Source organism: Halichoerus grypus, chromosome 4, assembly GCF_964656455.1.
Source record: "Halichoerus grypus chromosome 4, mHalGry1.hap1.1, whole genome shotgun sequence".
In the NCBI taxonomy this organism is placed as follows: domain Eukaryota; kingdom Metazoa; phylum Chordata; class Mammalia; order Carnivora; family Phocidae; genus Halichoerus; species Halichoerus grypus.
Genome location: NC_135715.1, coordinates 161,203,697 through 161,219,852, shown reverse-complemented (window position 1 = coordinate 161,219,852; position 16,156 = coordinate 161,203,697). Strand labels below are relative to the sequence as shown.

At 42.8% G+C, this 16,156-nt stretch overlaps 1 protein-coding gene across 1 annotated transcript in view; it reads right to left on the bottom strand.

The window, feature by feature from the left end:
* KIAA2012 (KIAA2012 ortholog) overlaps window positions 1-16,156 on the bottom strand; it is a 102,849-nt gene that overhangs the window by 44,605 nt on the left and 42,088 nt on the right. The window contains exon 12 of the mRNA XM_036098612.2: window positions 4,424-4,500. Coding sequence (XP_035954505.2) covers window positions 4,424-4,500 — 77 coding nt within the window. The remainder of the gene's footprint in view (window positions 1-4,423; window positions 4,501-16,156) is intronic.

Here is a 16,156-nt window from a genome sequence, read left to right as displayed (position 1 = left end):
TCTAATTAAGGTTTGAGCATGTACTTTGATACTCTTTACCGACAACCTCTCTGCCCTGACAGTTCTATAAACCAGTGGGCTAAGGACTATTCTTGCTCCAAGCTTTCATGGATGGATCTGGGTGCACAAGAGTTTCATAGTTTGAGATCCAAACTTTTCAGAAAAAGAGGCAAATTCATTGTCCCTCAAAGTCTAGGGTCAGAGGGATAAAATGCTGAAAAGGGGTTAAGATCTTTCAAAGGAGAATTCTGGTGACCCTATCCCAACAATTTAATAAAAACTTAATAATTTTAACTAACAGTAGTTAAAAAACAATGGCACTATGGTGTTGACCCTTGTTTAGCTTGCTGCATACTTGTTTACTGTGACTTCTAGATCATTTTAAGCCAGACTTGAACAAACCCAGTTTTCCGCTTGATTCATTTTTCCTTCTTACGGGGAGAATTTTGGAAAAAGAAGAAAAGAAAAGAAAGAAAAGCAGTGAAAAACAAGAAGGCAAACTAAAATCAAAACCTCAACTCAACACAGCCCTAATTTCAAATTAGCATGACCGCACTTTTTTGCATGCGTTATTTACAAGTCTTTTCCTCATAGATACATTTATTATTTTTTTACATAGCTGCAGTTCTAGTTAACATCACTTTGATTTCCACTTTTAAAAGGTAATCAGTAGTTCTCAACTGGGGGTGATTTTCCCCTCAGGGGACATTTGACAAGGTCTGGAGACATTTTTTTATTGTCACAACTGGAGGGCTGTGCTCCTGGCATCTACTGGGTAAAGGCTAGAGATGCTGCTCGACATCCTACAACACATAGGAAAGCTCCCCACGACAAGGAATATCTGGCACAAAATGTTGATGGTGTGGAGGCTGAGAAACTATGAGCATTAAATCACAGTTTCTAGTATGAACAAGCATCATTTTTTAATGCATGAATTAAACCTCTCACCGAGAGGGATATATCATCATTAAGGTGATCATTTCTCTGATGTTGGACTATTAGGCTGTTTCCAATTTTTCCTTATTATAGATAATGCTGCAGTGGACATCTTCACTAACTTTTTTCAGCTGAATTATTTCCTTAAGATAAATTCCCAGGAGTCAGAAATACTGAACAAATGAGTAGGAGTATTTTTTCATGCTTCACAAGTTATTTTGCCATTTTGCTTTACAACTGGATTAAACCAAATTACAACCCACCAGAAGTGTGTAAGTAAGTGTACCTGTTTCACCAAAATATAGGCAGTACTGGGTGTTACCATTTAAATAAAAGTGAGAGGAGGCATACATCTCAAATATAAAATGATACCTCCAGTTTGCCTCAATCCGCATTCAAATTGCCACTCAGGAGAAATCTTTTTCCATCCTTGTTTTCTATTGCTATTATTTTTGATATAAATTGTTTATGTCTTTTGCTTATTTTTCCAACTGGTTCTTACTGTTTTTCTTTTAAAATGGAGTGTAATCTTTATCGAGCATAGATAGCAATGCTGTCATAGTTAACACAATTTTTTTTACTTTTTTTTTTTTAAGTTTTGCTTTTTTCTGCACCTACAGCATAGATATGTTAACGTAACGTTTCCCGCTGGAATTTCCATTTACAATTTTAATACTTTTTTAGGTGCTGGTCACCTCACCCAGCCTGCAGCCTCAACACGGAGAGGCCCTGGGGACGAGAAACTTCTCTAGCGATTGATGTCAGCCGCCGAGGTAAGAGCAGTACCCGGTCCCCACGGTATGCGGGAACTAATTTCTCTTAATCAAATGAAAGGCCCGAGGAGGAGCCACGAGGCAGAAAGTAAAATATATGTGAAGGAGAACACCAAATTCTGCGAGGAGTTTGAAGGACCTGCATTAAAAAAAGGGCATCATACCTTTAGGACTTCAGAACTGGCAATGCTCCAGATGCAGCTATTAATATGGAAAAAATGCCTTCATAAATACTTGATTCTGTTCACAGTGGGGAGGCAGTTCATTTGAAAGAGGAAATGGGAGCTTGGAGTTGAAACATGTCTGCTTGTCTCCTTTTTCTTTTTTCACTGCTCTTTTCATCTGCGCATTTTGCCCTTGTAGTTTCTTCCCCTCTTCTGGCGACTTACCCCCCTCCTCCAAGTCCCAGGAAGTTGTCGAAGTTGTCGCGGTCGTGGCTACTCCCACTTCTATTTGCGGATTTGCCTCGAGGCCCTGACGCCGGGCCAGGTGAGGAGGGGGCGCCTCAGGAGCCGGTCGCCGGGTGGGCCAGCCCGCGTGCGGGAGGCTGGAGCCCGGGTCCTTCCCGCTCTCTCCCGCGCCGCCGGCCGCCCGCGAGGCCACGCGCCGCCGAGCTTTCAAATCCAGCCGCTAGGGGGCGTCCGGAGGCAGCCTCCCGCACCCGGGGGCCAAAGCCACGAACCCGGTCACGTCGGGCTTGCTCTGTCGCCACCCCCCGTCAGAAATTGTTTCCCCAGTCCAGGTCTGTGACTTCTCGTGAAAGCATGGTGACGCCCAAATAGTCCACCTTTGGTGTTTTTTTTTTTGTCCCCTTTTCTCGCGGCCAGCGCCATGATAAAAAAGTGAAAGTGTTTTATGCGACCGAACTCCTAATATGGTCAGACCCCAGGGAGGGGGAGGCAGGGGGTGGGTGAGTGAGGAATTAATGGAAAGGAAAGAAAAGTAGAAACTCCTGGTGCTGATAAAGATCAATTCTGCGTGCTCTCCTAGCCTGCTGCAGAGTGGGAAGGCAACCCTGCAAGGAATCCACTGGATTTGCCCGCAGCCCATCAAGGGACGGAACTGAAATCTGCTGGGCAGAAATTTGTTTCTAAATCCTTTCCAGATGCTTTATAGTAAACATGAAATTAATCATTTACATGGAGTAGGTGGAGGAAGTGGTGAAAATTGAAGCCAGTGATTACTCCAATGAAGGGCCATTGGCCTCAAGAAGTGAGGGGTGGGGGAGGCATGGGAGCCGCCTCCCCTTCCTCAGCCCCACCCCCATGCTCTCTGGTTTGGGGGGCTGGTGGCACTCCCTAGACATTTCCTCAAACGGCTTTCCTTTTGGGGACTACTTCCAAAGGGAGTAAGACTCCTGTGACTTAACAAAGCCACCGGTTCTGTGGGGAGCGACGGCCCACCTCTCACAAAGGAGGCTCACGAAGTTCTCAGAGTTAGCTGGTTGGCCACGGCTTCACAGGGGAAACCCAGGATTAGAGTTTAAGACCCTCGGTCTGGTGTTCCTCTTCCTGACTGCAAGGTTAATAATTCAGTCTAGGGCTTAATTTGACGTGACTGAGCCACCGTTTTATTGCAGGTGATATTAGGTCTCCTGAAATGCAGCCGCGGGAGCTGTGTGAATTTGGAGCGTGTTTAGGGTATGTGAGGCATCCACAAGGCCTTTGGAATTAGCAAAATGTAGCATAGTTCTATTTTCCTTAGTCACAGACTCCCTTAAAAAAAGAAAACCTTCTGGGTCCTTACAAAGGCTGTCTCCAAAGCAGGCATGTAAAAAAAAAAAAAAAAAAAAGGAAAGAAAAGAAAAGAAAAAATGCAAACATTGGTTCAGTGGTTCCTCAGTAGCAGGAAGGGTCAGCTCAGCTGTGTTTTACCTCAGCGGAGGCCTGCCCCAGGCCTGGGGTTCTAACAGTGAGAGTTCAGATCCTTCCTTAGAACCCAGCTAGGCACACACATGAAAACAAAACTGGTTTTATTATTATTGTTTTTTAATGGATGTGAGGGAAGAGGAGAGAGCCAGGCTGTGGCAGGAAGTGGGAGATATGGGAGAAGTAGAGATCATGCCCCCTTCTCCCTGCCCAGGCTGTCGCACAGCAGGGAGAGACCTGAGAGTGCCCTGGAGCTGTGCTGCTTCTGCTGGGGGTTCTCTGAGACCCTGGGCACAGCTCTAGCAATCCCCCTGAGTTGTCCCTCTAGAGTGAATTTGAAGACAGTCCCAGTCTCAAAGCTTCAAACGAAGGAACAAACTTATACATATTTGTGAATGTACATCCTTGAAACACTAAGAGATATTTCTGGCCCATCCAAATGAGGCATTTTTCTCCTTTCTTCACAGTATCCTTACATTTTTTTCTTGATGCTACTTTTTTTTCTCCCCATTAGGAATGAGAAATGGATGGGAAAAAATGGGCCCTTTAGCATAAGTCTTAGTGCCCACTGCCTTGATGGATGATACCTTCCTGTGTTTCCCTGTTGCCTTTTTGACTTTGCAGAAGTCAGGGAAAGGCTGATTCAACTCATTTGGGCACATAAGAGCCACACAAAATAGTCCAAGTTGAGTTAAGACATTCCAAGGAACCTGTGTGATTTTACTGATGAGGCAAATGAGGCCCAGAGAGGTGAAGAATCTCACCCAGGGTCACACAGCAAAGGCGGCCCAAGAACCCAAAAGTCCTACCTCCCAGTCTCATGCTCATTCAGAGTCAATACTGTACCTGCTTCTCTGGCTTTTGGGTCAAAGGTGAGATTTCATTAAGATTCGTGAGAAGACAGGTTCTGGATTCAGTGTTTGCTATGGTGAAAATCAGAGAAAAGGATCAAAGTTGTCAGATCTAGGTCTCATTAATTTTTATATATACTATATACATACACACCTAGTTCATGTGTATAAGATTATAAACACACACACACCTATGGCATTTGTATTTACTCACCAAACAACACCTGCACTCTCTAGAAGCACCGTTTACATAGCATGTTAAATATATTTAGTGTTGAGAACTTATACTCAGATTTCTATTTTTCTTGTTTTGGTTGCTCTTTCAAAGAACAAAAGTAAATTCTTTGTGCTACTAAAATTCAGATAAAGCTGAAATTAAAAAGGAAATATTGATGGAAAAAAATCTGCTGATACTGTTGACTATAAATTTTGTATGATCGTACTTCACTGAAGTAGGAAAATGCTTCTGCAACCTTCCAGATAGATCAGAGATTTCCCCTTTTTCTTATAATGTGGAAGGGCAACAAGAGAAGTGGAAACATAAGGCAAACAAAGGCAAAGGCCAAAGTAGGGCTGGTGAGAGGGGACTAAGGGACCTCATGGAGCTTGCCACAAAGCAGCTGCCCCCCACACACTGATGTCGTGTTAATCGCCATGATTTTCGTCCACGGTTGCAGGATCACTGCTCTCCACAGGGGTGGAAGCTGAGGCTTGAAAGCTAAACAAACCTACCTGAGGTTGTACAACTAGTGAGGTTTTCAGGAACGGTTTTGTGCCCAAGACCCAAACCCTGTGCTGCAAAAGGATAGGATTTATTTTGTTTTTCTTTTTATCCCCAAGAAAGTGAATTTAATGTTTATAAAGGAATGTTTATTTGAGGAACAAATTTAGCTAAGCACATGGCTCTATGACAAGGGTTTTAGCCAGTCTCTAGTGTGGGTTGAGGGTCCAACAAAAAGTTATTTCTATGCTTGCTGCTTTTAAGAGCCCATGGCGTCTTTGTCTCTTTGACCTGAAGCTTCTACTCATTCCCTGTGGGCTGACGTTTCCTTTTCTGTTGTTTCTCAGCTGTCCCGTTCTTCTTGTTTGAAAATGGCTCTAGGACAGATTTAAAACATTTCTTTTTTAAAACAGCTGGGGAAACTGAGGCCCAGAGAGTGGTTTCACAAGATTGGTTTAAGGCTATTCCTTGAAACTGTGTGAGACCAGAACCTGAACCCAAATCTCCTTAGTATCTAATACTTTTCCCTCCACATCGCACTCCCTCCGTTAGCCCCATTTGAGCTTGCCACATCACAGCTGCTTGGCCATGATCCATCCTCTGGACAAATCTAGCCCAGCAGAATTGTGTTGAGATGAGGTTCACTTCACTGTGGCTTGGAAGGAACCTTGGGTCTCTTAGAAATGAAACTTACAAATTCTAATGCATAAAGAAAGTTCTTGCAACACCAGGAGAATGAATCAGTCAGCCAGAGTTCAAGAAATGTAAACACAGTTTTAGATAGGAGACTAAAAACATCGCTTAGGACTTCTCCATCTCTTGGGTCAAGACCCTGGTAATTTACTGAGGTCCACGCTGTCAAGGAGGAGACACAACTCAAACTGCATTCCTGGGAGATAAGGCAATGGGGGTGGTAAGACTTCCTCTCCGAACAATGTGGCAGGATCTACCCTTGTTATCAAGCTGAAGAAACTGACTGACCCATCACCCAGTGCAGGCAACTGGCTGTGAACACAGGCTCTTTCTCATCACTCTGAGCTGGTGTGTACATTCACAGGCTGCAGACTGCACAGCTTCCAGGCCTGCTTGAAACGGGGAGCTCAGTGTCTTTCTGTGATGAACATTTCTGCCACTAAAGAGATAAACAGAAAACACATTCCTTCTCTGGCTGCCCACCATCAGGCCAGAGCAGATTTTCAAATGCTAGCATTAATCTAACCACAGGCTTTTAGCAAGGAGATAGCATTCCCACCAGATAATCAGGCTGTTTCAGAGATGACCCTTACAAGATGGGGTCTCATCCCAAACTCTTCTGCCTTCTTCAAATCATGGGATCCTTCACCAAACACTCAAAAGCATGAAAGAGCTCTGATTCTAGCATGGAATAGGGTGCCTTAAAATTTCCTTCTATTTAAACCTATGTTGACAATGTTCATTGTTTTGATAAAAATGAAATGTAGTCATATTTATTCCCATTGTTTCAGAATACTTACTTTCCTTGGTATGGGATGCTCTGGTGGGACTCATCTGGTATCAGACTAGAGATCAAACCAAAAAATCATTTTATCAGGCAGACTGGGCCACCCGGCTCTTTCACGGTTGTATGTCAGGGCTTGGGAAGGAACATCAGACCCACAGGCTCCAAAGTGACCAAATATTCTGTGGTTACCAGGGCAGTAGCTTTTGGAGGTGCTAGCAGGAGCCTCTTTAAATATGTGTAGGGCCTTTTCCATCATATGTCATTTCTGAGACATGATTACGCTTTGATCCCTAGTATGCTCTCATGACACTTCCCCCATAATTTCCAGTGGTTCCTAATTGAAGAGGGGATATATCCACAGCCAAACAGATATCAGAAAGCACTTTTGCCTTCTCACAGTGTTTCATATGGATTTGCTGACCCTAGCAGAAGCCAATGGGAGGAATCCTAAAAGTCAGCCTTTGTACCTTTGTGGTTTTGTATTTGTGGTAAAAAATGGAAAATGCAAAGGCAAATTCCAGATTAATTTAAAAAATCTTCTCAGTATAAACGAAACCATAAAAGGAAGATAATTCTGGTCCCTTTACATAGCCCTGCTGACCTTTTCTTAAGAATGATATCTAAAAATACTTTATTTTATATGATATGACTCAAGATGCCTATGACCTATGGAGTGTTTGACGTGTTACAATAAATCTTGATCTGCTTGTTTAATGAAGGAAACCAAGACCCAAGATGGCCTTCTGGTATTGTCATTATCAAATTCTTGGGATAAGATTTAAGACCTTGTTTATGTGACACATTTTTACTTTAAATCTTGGATGAAGAGGAGGGTGAGATGGGCATATCAAACAATTACTCAAGACCTGAGAAAATCTCCAAGCTAAAGATATACCCCAGGGAGCTCTATTAAAGGAGCCAAGTAGACTCCTCTAGAAGATAGAAGTTGGTCTGAATTTAAATATGGGAATGCCTAGTAAATACAAGAGCAATATTTTTCTTCCAAGTTGGAATAACAGTTCTTTTACATACTTATGTCTTCTTAGATCAAGTCTAGCTCAGTCTCAAGGGTTTGGCTTTAGCTTTGGGAACACCAACTTCTCTTAAAAGTTCATAAATTATTTTTTATGGAGAGGTCCAAAGGTACATGGCAGTTTACCAAACCCAAAATGGAAGGCAAACTAGATGATGGAATTTAAATTCAAGTTGTGTGGCAACAAAATATCACCTACATGAGAAACCCTCCAGTCAAGATATATCATGGGATTAATAAGAATACCTGTGCTGGAAGACTGTGAGGAAGAAGGGAATTAACAAGAAAGGCTGAAGGTGGAGCTACAAAGTGGCCAACCAATTCAATTCATGTGGTGATCTTAATTCTACAGAAGATACTGTTCTTGGTCACTCACAAATAAGTATAGACATCTGGTCTCTTAGCCTCTAGGCTTACCCCCTTCAATCCATTTTTCACATAGTTGGAAGAGTCATTTCTCTAAAATAAAAAATCTGGTTATATCAATTCCTGCGTCAATAGGATCTCACAATCTTTGGGATAAATTTCTTAGTTGCTACAATGGCTTTTCACGATCTGGCTCCTGACCACCCCACTAGCTAATTGCACTTCTCCCCACTCCCTTTCCTACCTGTGCTCTGGGGGCCAGTCATTAGAAGCCACTTACATTTCTCCTATGTCTCCATGTTCTCTAACCTTAATGTGGTCCCTTTCCCTGGAGCATCCTTTCCTCTTCTCCATTTGGCTAGTTCCTACATATATCCTTAGAAAGTCAGCTTAAGTGTTCTCTCATTCCAAAAGCCTTCCCAAACTCCGGGCTGAGTTAGTCTGCACTCATTCATAGCTGTCACCATACTTCACTACTGTGGATGACACTAAGGCATGGATTTTGTCTCTCAGCCATATTCATGCGCCTACCACAGTATATGGCATTAGTAGATGGTCAATTAGTGTTTGTTGAGTGAATAAATGAATGAGCAATCCTATGTGCTTTGTAAAACAGACTCGTTAATTCTTTCTATTGGACATGTTCCAATGCTTGTGTCTTCATTATTTTTCAAATAAGGAATTGTGGAGAATTAAGACAACAGTAAATGAAAATCCATAGGCCACAGGAAGATGTGTGAAAGAAGCAAGGGAGAAGCTAGGAGGAAAAAAAATCCTAAAGAAAAGCCTCATGCTTCTCTTTTTGGCACAAATGTCTGAGGGGTGATAAAACAGAAAAGAGTATTTATGGATTACTAGTTAATGAAAGTTATAATTTTTTGACTATCCTGACAGAAGAAAAATACTCTAAACTTTATTAAAGGTTGAGAAATATAACTGATAACACACACACACACACACACACACACACATCTTAACATCTATACCAGCCTTAAAATGCATTGTGCTAAGTACTACTTCACTACTTGAACAAGGCCCTGATCCCTCGTGCATATTATACACTAAGCAAACAGCAGATTCTGGCTACTTGGAAGGGACACAGTCTGAGAATTTCAAGAATCCTTAGATTTGTGAATACCCCTTGTGTGTATCATAGCCCCAGTAAAAAGAGGGGGAGTTCTTCAAGCTCTTAATGAGTTTATAAATACAGGGTTAGGGTGGTTTATAAAACTATTTTTTTTTTTGGCAGAGAATCATCAAAATGTTAGACCACATCACTTTCTCTTACTTTTATCACCAGTCCCAGCAGTTGGCCTTCTATTTAGGTCCATTAAACAATATTTATATAAAAAGAATCAATGTTCTTCTTTTTGAAAAATAACTTCACAAAAGTAATTGCACGTGTTATAATGAATATAGATCACAACAGTGAGATGTGGGTGCTCAGAGGAGGGCTAGGTGCACTCACTAGCTTAGTGATGGTCTTCTGTTTTCCAGCCTCATAATGTCTTTGATTTGACTTCATGCCTCTGTAAGATGACATATTGTGTGTATCCCTGATTTGTGAAGTCATTTGCAAATAGGTGAAACTGACTTTCGAGTCCACAAATACCCAAAGTCCACCATCTATATAATTCTTTAGAATCCTATCATTTTTTTTCCTGAAAATATTCATTAAAACCAAATGACCAAAAAGAAAACAAAAAGTTGTGAAAGATCTATAGTGATTCCAGTGCATAGATGTTTTAAATTGCTCTTTGAACTCAATGCCAGGGAGTATCAAGCATTTTCAGAGTAGTGCTTGAACTCAATGCCAGGGAGTATCAAGCATTTTCAGAGTAGTGTTATATCCATTTTCTTAAAAACAAATGGGAATGTTAAGCACAAAGAGATGTAAGAATTTTTTGTTAAGGTCATTGAACAAATCAAAGGAACAAATACATTTCCTACATCTAAGACCTGGAAGAGGTGCCCTATGCTTATATGGGCAGTCCCATTGGAATGGGAGTTGCTATTTAATAGGTATAGCATTTCAGTTTTGCAAGAAAAGAGTTCTGGAGATTGGTTGCCCAACAATGTGAATCTACTTAACAGTACTGAATGGTACACTTAAAAATGGTTAAGATGACAAATTTTATGTTATATATTTTGTACCACAGTTTTAAAAAATGACAGGGGATAGGAGGAGATGAGGAATTGTATCCTGGGCAGAGGCAACAGTATATTCAAAAGCTTGGACATAAGAAAGAGATTTGCATTAGCCTAAGGTCTTTAGTTACTGGGAGTTGAGAAAAGAAGAAATAAAAGTTTTCTTTCCTTTTTCTGAATATAGAGCTTGCCATGGGGGCAATTCTGAAATAGTCCAAGTTTGTCTTTGGTACTCTACCATTTCCCTTTCTGTACTTTTCTTCTTCTTCTTTTTTTTTTAAAAAAGATTTTATTTATTTATTTGTCAGAGAGAGAGAGCACAATCAGGGGAGCGGCAGGCAGAGGGAGAAGCAGGCTCCCCACTGAGCAAGGAGCCCGATACGGGACTTGATCCCAGGACCCTGGGATCATGACCGGACTGAAGGCAGACGCTTAACCAACCGAGCCACCCAAGTATTCCAGTGTTTTTCTTCTTCTTGTTCCTTCTTCTCCAAATAGCTAATGTCCTTCTGTTTATCCAAGCCCTCCAGGGCAATCCACCACCAGTCAAGCATATTTCAATTCTTAAAACATTCTTTACCCTCAAATTACCCACCTCTCCTTCTACCCCTGTCAGAATTTTTAGTCCCTCAGAGCAGCTGTTCTCAGCTAGGTTGCCATCTGACAGCCATCTGGTCATATATATATATATATATATATATATATATATTTTTTTTTTTTTTTTTTTACTAAAGTGTGAATGACTATTAGCTTCTCAGAAGTAACAACCTTTTAAGAGAATACTTCTGAATTCAAAATGAATCTATTAATAAGGTTTTAATAGTAGAATGAAGTGAAATTACAACATTTTTGGCCATATTAGGAAGACTGTTTTTGGTCTGGAGAGCTACTCTATAAATGGCCTATCTTCCTAGAAAATCTGTCTCAAGAGTTTGGCTTCTCCCAAACTGTTCCTACTTTTTTTCAGCTCCTTCCCTTCTCCCCATGTCTCTCTCTCTCTCTCTCTTTTTAAGATTTTATTTATTTATTTGATAGAGAGACACAGCGAGAGAGGGAACACAAGCAGGGGGAGTGGGAGAGGGAGAAGCAGGCTTCTTGCCGAGCAGGGAGCCCGAAGTGGGGCTTGATCCCAGGACCCTGTGATCATGACCTGAGTGAAGGCAGACGCTTAAAAACTGAGCCACCCAGGCGCCCCTCTCCCCATGTCTCTAAAAGTTACAAATCATTTTCAGTGTTACCCACAAAAGGGTGTCTGATGCCAAGTAAGGGGAATTGGAGGGAGAAAAAGATGTGCAACAGAAGTCATTTATTTGTGTGGGTCATAAAGTCAGGAACGTCCTAAAGTCTCTGTTTTGTCAGATGGCAACATGCCTGTTAAGATTGACCTAACCGCTAATCACGCATTGTGGTAAAAATGCAGGGCTCTGGGGTTCAAATCACAGCTTCTCCATTTAGCTGTGTGACCTTGGGCGAGTCACTTAACCTCTCTGAGCCACACTGTCCTAGATGAAAAATGAGGATAATGATAGAGTTTACCTCATATCATTGCTGTGAGGATGACTTGAAACAATGAATGTAAAGCACTCAGCACAACATTTGGCATATCAAAGATCAATAATAATGGTAGTTTTGATCTCCATGATCTCCGTCATCATCATCATCATCCTTCACTAGAGGGCTCCTATTAAGAGCTGCTCTGGCCCAGTTCCAACCAGCAAGTGAGAATGAACAGAACTGACGCTGAAACTTCCCACCATGGTCAGGATGTCCATCCAGGGAGAATGGCAGGAGGGGTGATGCAGAATGCCAGGCTCTCAAGTACTTCTCTGCTTACAGATTTTGAGATTGGCAAGCGTATGATTGTGCCTTTTCTCCTTCTGGTTTTGTAGTCTCTGGCAAAAACAATTCCCTCCCCCTAGCTCTGGCCCCAGCGCTCCATCTGGGGCATTGCTTCCTGTCACGATAGCGGGTCCCTCATTCAGGATTCATTGCTGCCTGCCCCATAACAAGCAGTGAGGAAGACCACACACATTTCTCTGTTAATCAAAGACTATTTTTAGGAGAGAGAGAAGGTCTCTACATAATCATCCTTTTCCCCGGGTCTGAAGCAGAAGCAGCAGTGGCGGTAGGTAGGGGATGAGCTGCAAAGTCACCCTACGCTCCTAGTTTTTGCTTCTTTTTACATGGGGGATTGAAGTATGAAAGGAAGCGTGGAAGACGTAGAACTGGCCTCAGTCCTCCATTTAGAATACACGTCTGCGAGGATTTTCCAGATAGTTTCCTCATTCGTGGTTGTGTAGGCAGAGCTGTGCACAACTCTAGGGGCTGTGCCCACCTCATTATACTGTGAGCTGTGCAGCGTATGACCTGCAGAAGCCACAGTACATCCCACAGATTTTCCTTCCTGGGCTAGCGAAACACAAGCCCTTGGTCCAGCTTCTCTTCTCCCCTAATATTGACACTCAGACCACAGCACGCTGGGCTGCCCATGAGTACCTCGCGAGGACACCACATTTCCCCGGCTGTCCAAGAAGTGAATCCTCTTTCCTCCTTGTTGCTATATTTGGGGAGAAGTTGAGTGTTTCTGGAGGTCCCTGTATGAAATAATGTGCATGCAAATCAGATGATATAGAGGAGAAGTAGAAGTGACTTTTTTTAGAGGAAAAGCTTACTTTTTAGGGGACGTTGAATACTAGACCTCTCCTTTTCATGGTTGGTATTTGAATTGACAGATTCATAGACTGAAAAACAATAGGGGTTTTACCTGTGAGTGTGAAAAAGTCTTGAAAAAAAGCGATTTTTCTTACCTCAAGACAAGGGAAAAACCAAGTGGAGGCTTTGATGCTGAAGCCTCATAATAAATTGAATGGTTTAAAAAAAAAATCCGTTGATGCTATCACGGAGAGAAGATTGATCTGGGATTTTAAAAGCACTGAGGAAAATAATACTTTTATTTAAGATGTTTAAGGGTGAAATCCTGTAGGGACTGTGATGCTGAAATCCTGAGAGGAGAACTTCTGACAGAGCAAGAACATGAAACAGTTAATGCCTGACACACGCCGTGAGGAGGTGCCCAGATTTGAACAGCAGATGTGCCGTGGGGCCCCAGTGCGTGCAGCGACGGGGGGATGACAGCCGAGTGCGAGGAGCCCCAGCCCGCAGCTGCAGCACAAATACGAGGGTTGGGCCAGGGGAGACAGGAGGGATTCTAGCCCATCTGATTCGGGCCAAGGAGACAGACAGGCTTATGGACAGCCCCGATTTTTTTTTTTTTTTTTTTTGCAATCTCTTAAAGTTATGTTGGGAGAGAATTATTCTTCTGGCTGTCCTTGTCAGTCAAAATGAAAACTAGTTAAAACAATGCTATTTTGATGAATGAGGAGAATTTGCATGATGGGCCAGACAAAGACAATTAAGGGGGTTGATAATAGATAGCAAAGAGGTCAACTGAGTGGATCTGAGATGGAAGAACAGTTTTTAATGGGAAATTTGGGGTGTGTGTGTTGGGGTGGGGTGGGGTGTGTGTGTGAGATATTGAGGAGATAGCAATAGGGAGGAAAAAGTCAGAGGGGATCATAGAAAATTCAACCTGGAAAAGATTTTGAGATCCTCTAACTGCCCCCTCCTCCAAACTCATTTCCAAATACATGTATGTGTGTATTTATGCTTCCTCGTCTCATTACTGATAATAAACATACTAGAGAGGTTGCCAAAAAAAGGTGTTTGTTTTTATTGATTTGCTAAACTGCGGTGGGCTCGGAAAAGCCTGTTCCTTGGTGTTTTTCCACCTCGGAGTGCACACATATAAGCCGCACGCACGCATACAACTTAGGCTGAGCAGGGCAACTGGGGATTCTAAGAACCAACACTGGAGAGAGGAAAAGCCATAATTAGTGTTAATTGTTGACCCTACAGTTCAAGAATAGATGCTCTGGAGAATGGGAAATGAGAACAAACATTAATTATTGAGTAGGGACCTTGGAGACAGACACTCTGGATTAAAAGGAGAGAGATAAATTGCATAATGAATGTTAATTTTCCCTCAAAGAATTGAGTGGTCGGTGGTTGGAAAGGAAAAAGAGGCTAAAACAATCATGAAAGAGAAACCTCAATGTGTGTCAGGGTATGAGGGTACAGGAGGATTATACACACACTTTCCATCCCTGCTTACTGCCTCACCCTTTGCCTTACAGCTCCCAAGAAATGTGCTCTCAGGGTTTTCCTTAGGACTCTTACTATTTACCACAGTTGTCTGCTAGGAAGCTCAACCACTTCCCCAAGAATGCAGACGCCACAAAACAAGCACACTGCACACTGACACGCTGAGAGGTGTGTGACACTGGAATTTATTTTTTATGTGTGTTGGTGGGAGTTTGACTTCAAATGAGGGAGGTGGCTGGAACTGAATGCCTCTCAGGAGATGGCCGTGGCCCTGAGTCTGCCGCTGTGGGGGTGATGGGATCCGGGGCCTTAACTGTTGCTTTATCCTAAGTATAAGACATCATACACACACACACACACACACACACACACACACACACACACACACACACAGAGCCTCCAAAGAAACCCTCTTCACTGAAGGTGAAAGCAGGAAAAAGTAATTTGAGTCAAAAATTGGAGATGAGGATGGTAGCCAGTTTTGAAAAGAGACTCTATTATCAGGCTTGTCACTGGCTGCTGGGATTCAGAGTCACATCTCCACAGCCAGGCAGCGTCTCCTACGTCCGTGCGCGGCCTTCTGTTCAGGCCCTCATCAGCCGTTGACTGGGCAGCTCTGCAGTAGCCTGAATGCTCAGCCTTTTCTCTTGCCTGTTCCTTCATGCTGTCACGAGCGCTGGGTTATATGACATCCCTCCTCAAACATCTGTGATTCCTTGTTGCCTAAAAAGCAGCATCTCCGCTTTATCCTGGAACACAAGGCCTTCTCTGGTCTGGCCCTGGCCTGACTTTCAGCCACATCTCCTCCCGGGAAGCCCTTCACAGTCCATTCACAGGGACTGCTCATCATTTCCCACACGTATTCTATTTTCCTGTTTCTCTTTGTTTTGGTTCATGCTGGTCCCTCAGTTGGTCGTGTCTTTCTCTCTTCTCTGTTTATCCGCTTCCATTAGTTTCTCAAAGGTCAGTGCAAATGGGATTTCTCTGCAAAAATCCTTCCCAGCCCCCTAGGTTAGAATTAATGGCTCCTTCCTTGAACACCCCTGAATCGTGTCACTGAGGCCTCTAATGCAGCCCTCCTTCCATTCCGCCTTGTGGTAGAGTGAATTGCTTGTGAGTTTGTCCTCACCTGGTCTGTGAGGCCCTGCCGGGCAGTAGCCCCAGGTGCTGAGCCTTGGAAGTGGGATGAGAAGAGCACAGGCTCTGGGATAGGTGGGCCTGGAAATGAATAAGCTAGCTGCTTGCTGGGTAAAATCAACATGCACAAGGGAGTTAAGCTCCTGTGTTTCAGTGTCCTCACCTATGATATGTGAATAAAAATACTCACTTCATGGGATTATTGGGCTCATGGAATGAGATGACACGGGTGGCACTGTGCCTGAGAGTGTTTACTCTCAATATCAACATCCTTCTCTGTCCCTTGCATATTGTAGACGTTCAGCACATTTTACTAAAGGAGTCAAGCACATATGTAATGGGTCTTCTCTCTCTTAGGTGCAATAATATTTTATATCAGAATTTTATTTAATACTTAACAAGATGTACTGCAAGTATAATCTGTTTTTATTTATTTATTTATTTGAGAGAGAGAGAGAGAGAGAGAACAGGCATGCGTGCAGGGGGGAAGGGTAGAGGGAGAGAATCTTCAAGCAGACTCCCCACTGAGCGCAGAGCCACATGGGGCTCCATCTTGTGACCCTGAGATCATGACCTGAGCCGAAACCAAGTGTCGGAAGCTCAACCGACTGAGCCACCCAAGCACCCTAAGTATAATCTGGTTTGATTGTTTTTTCTTTTTAAAGATTTTATTTATTTATTT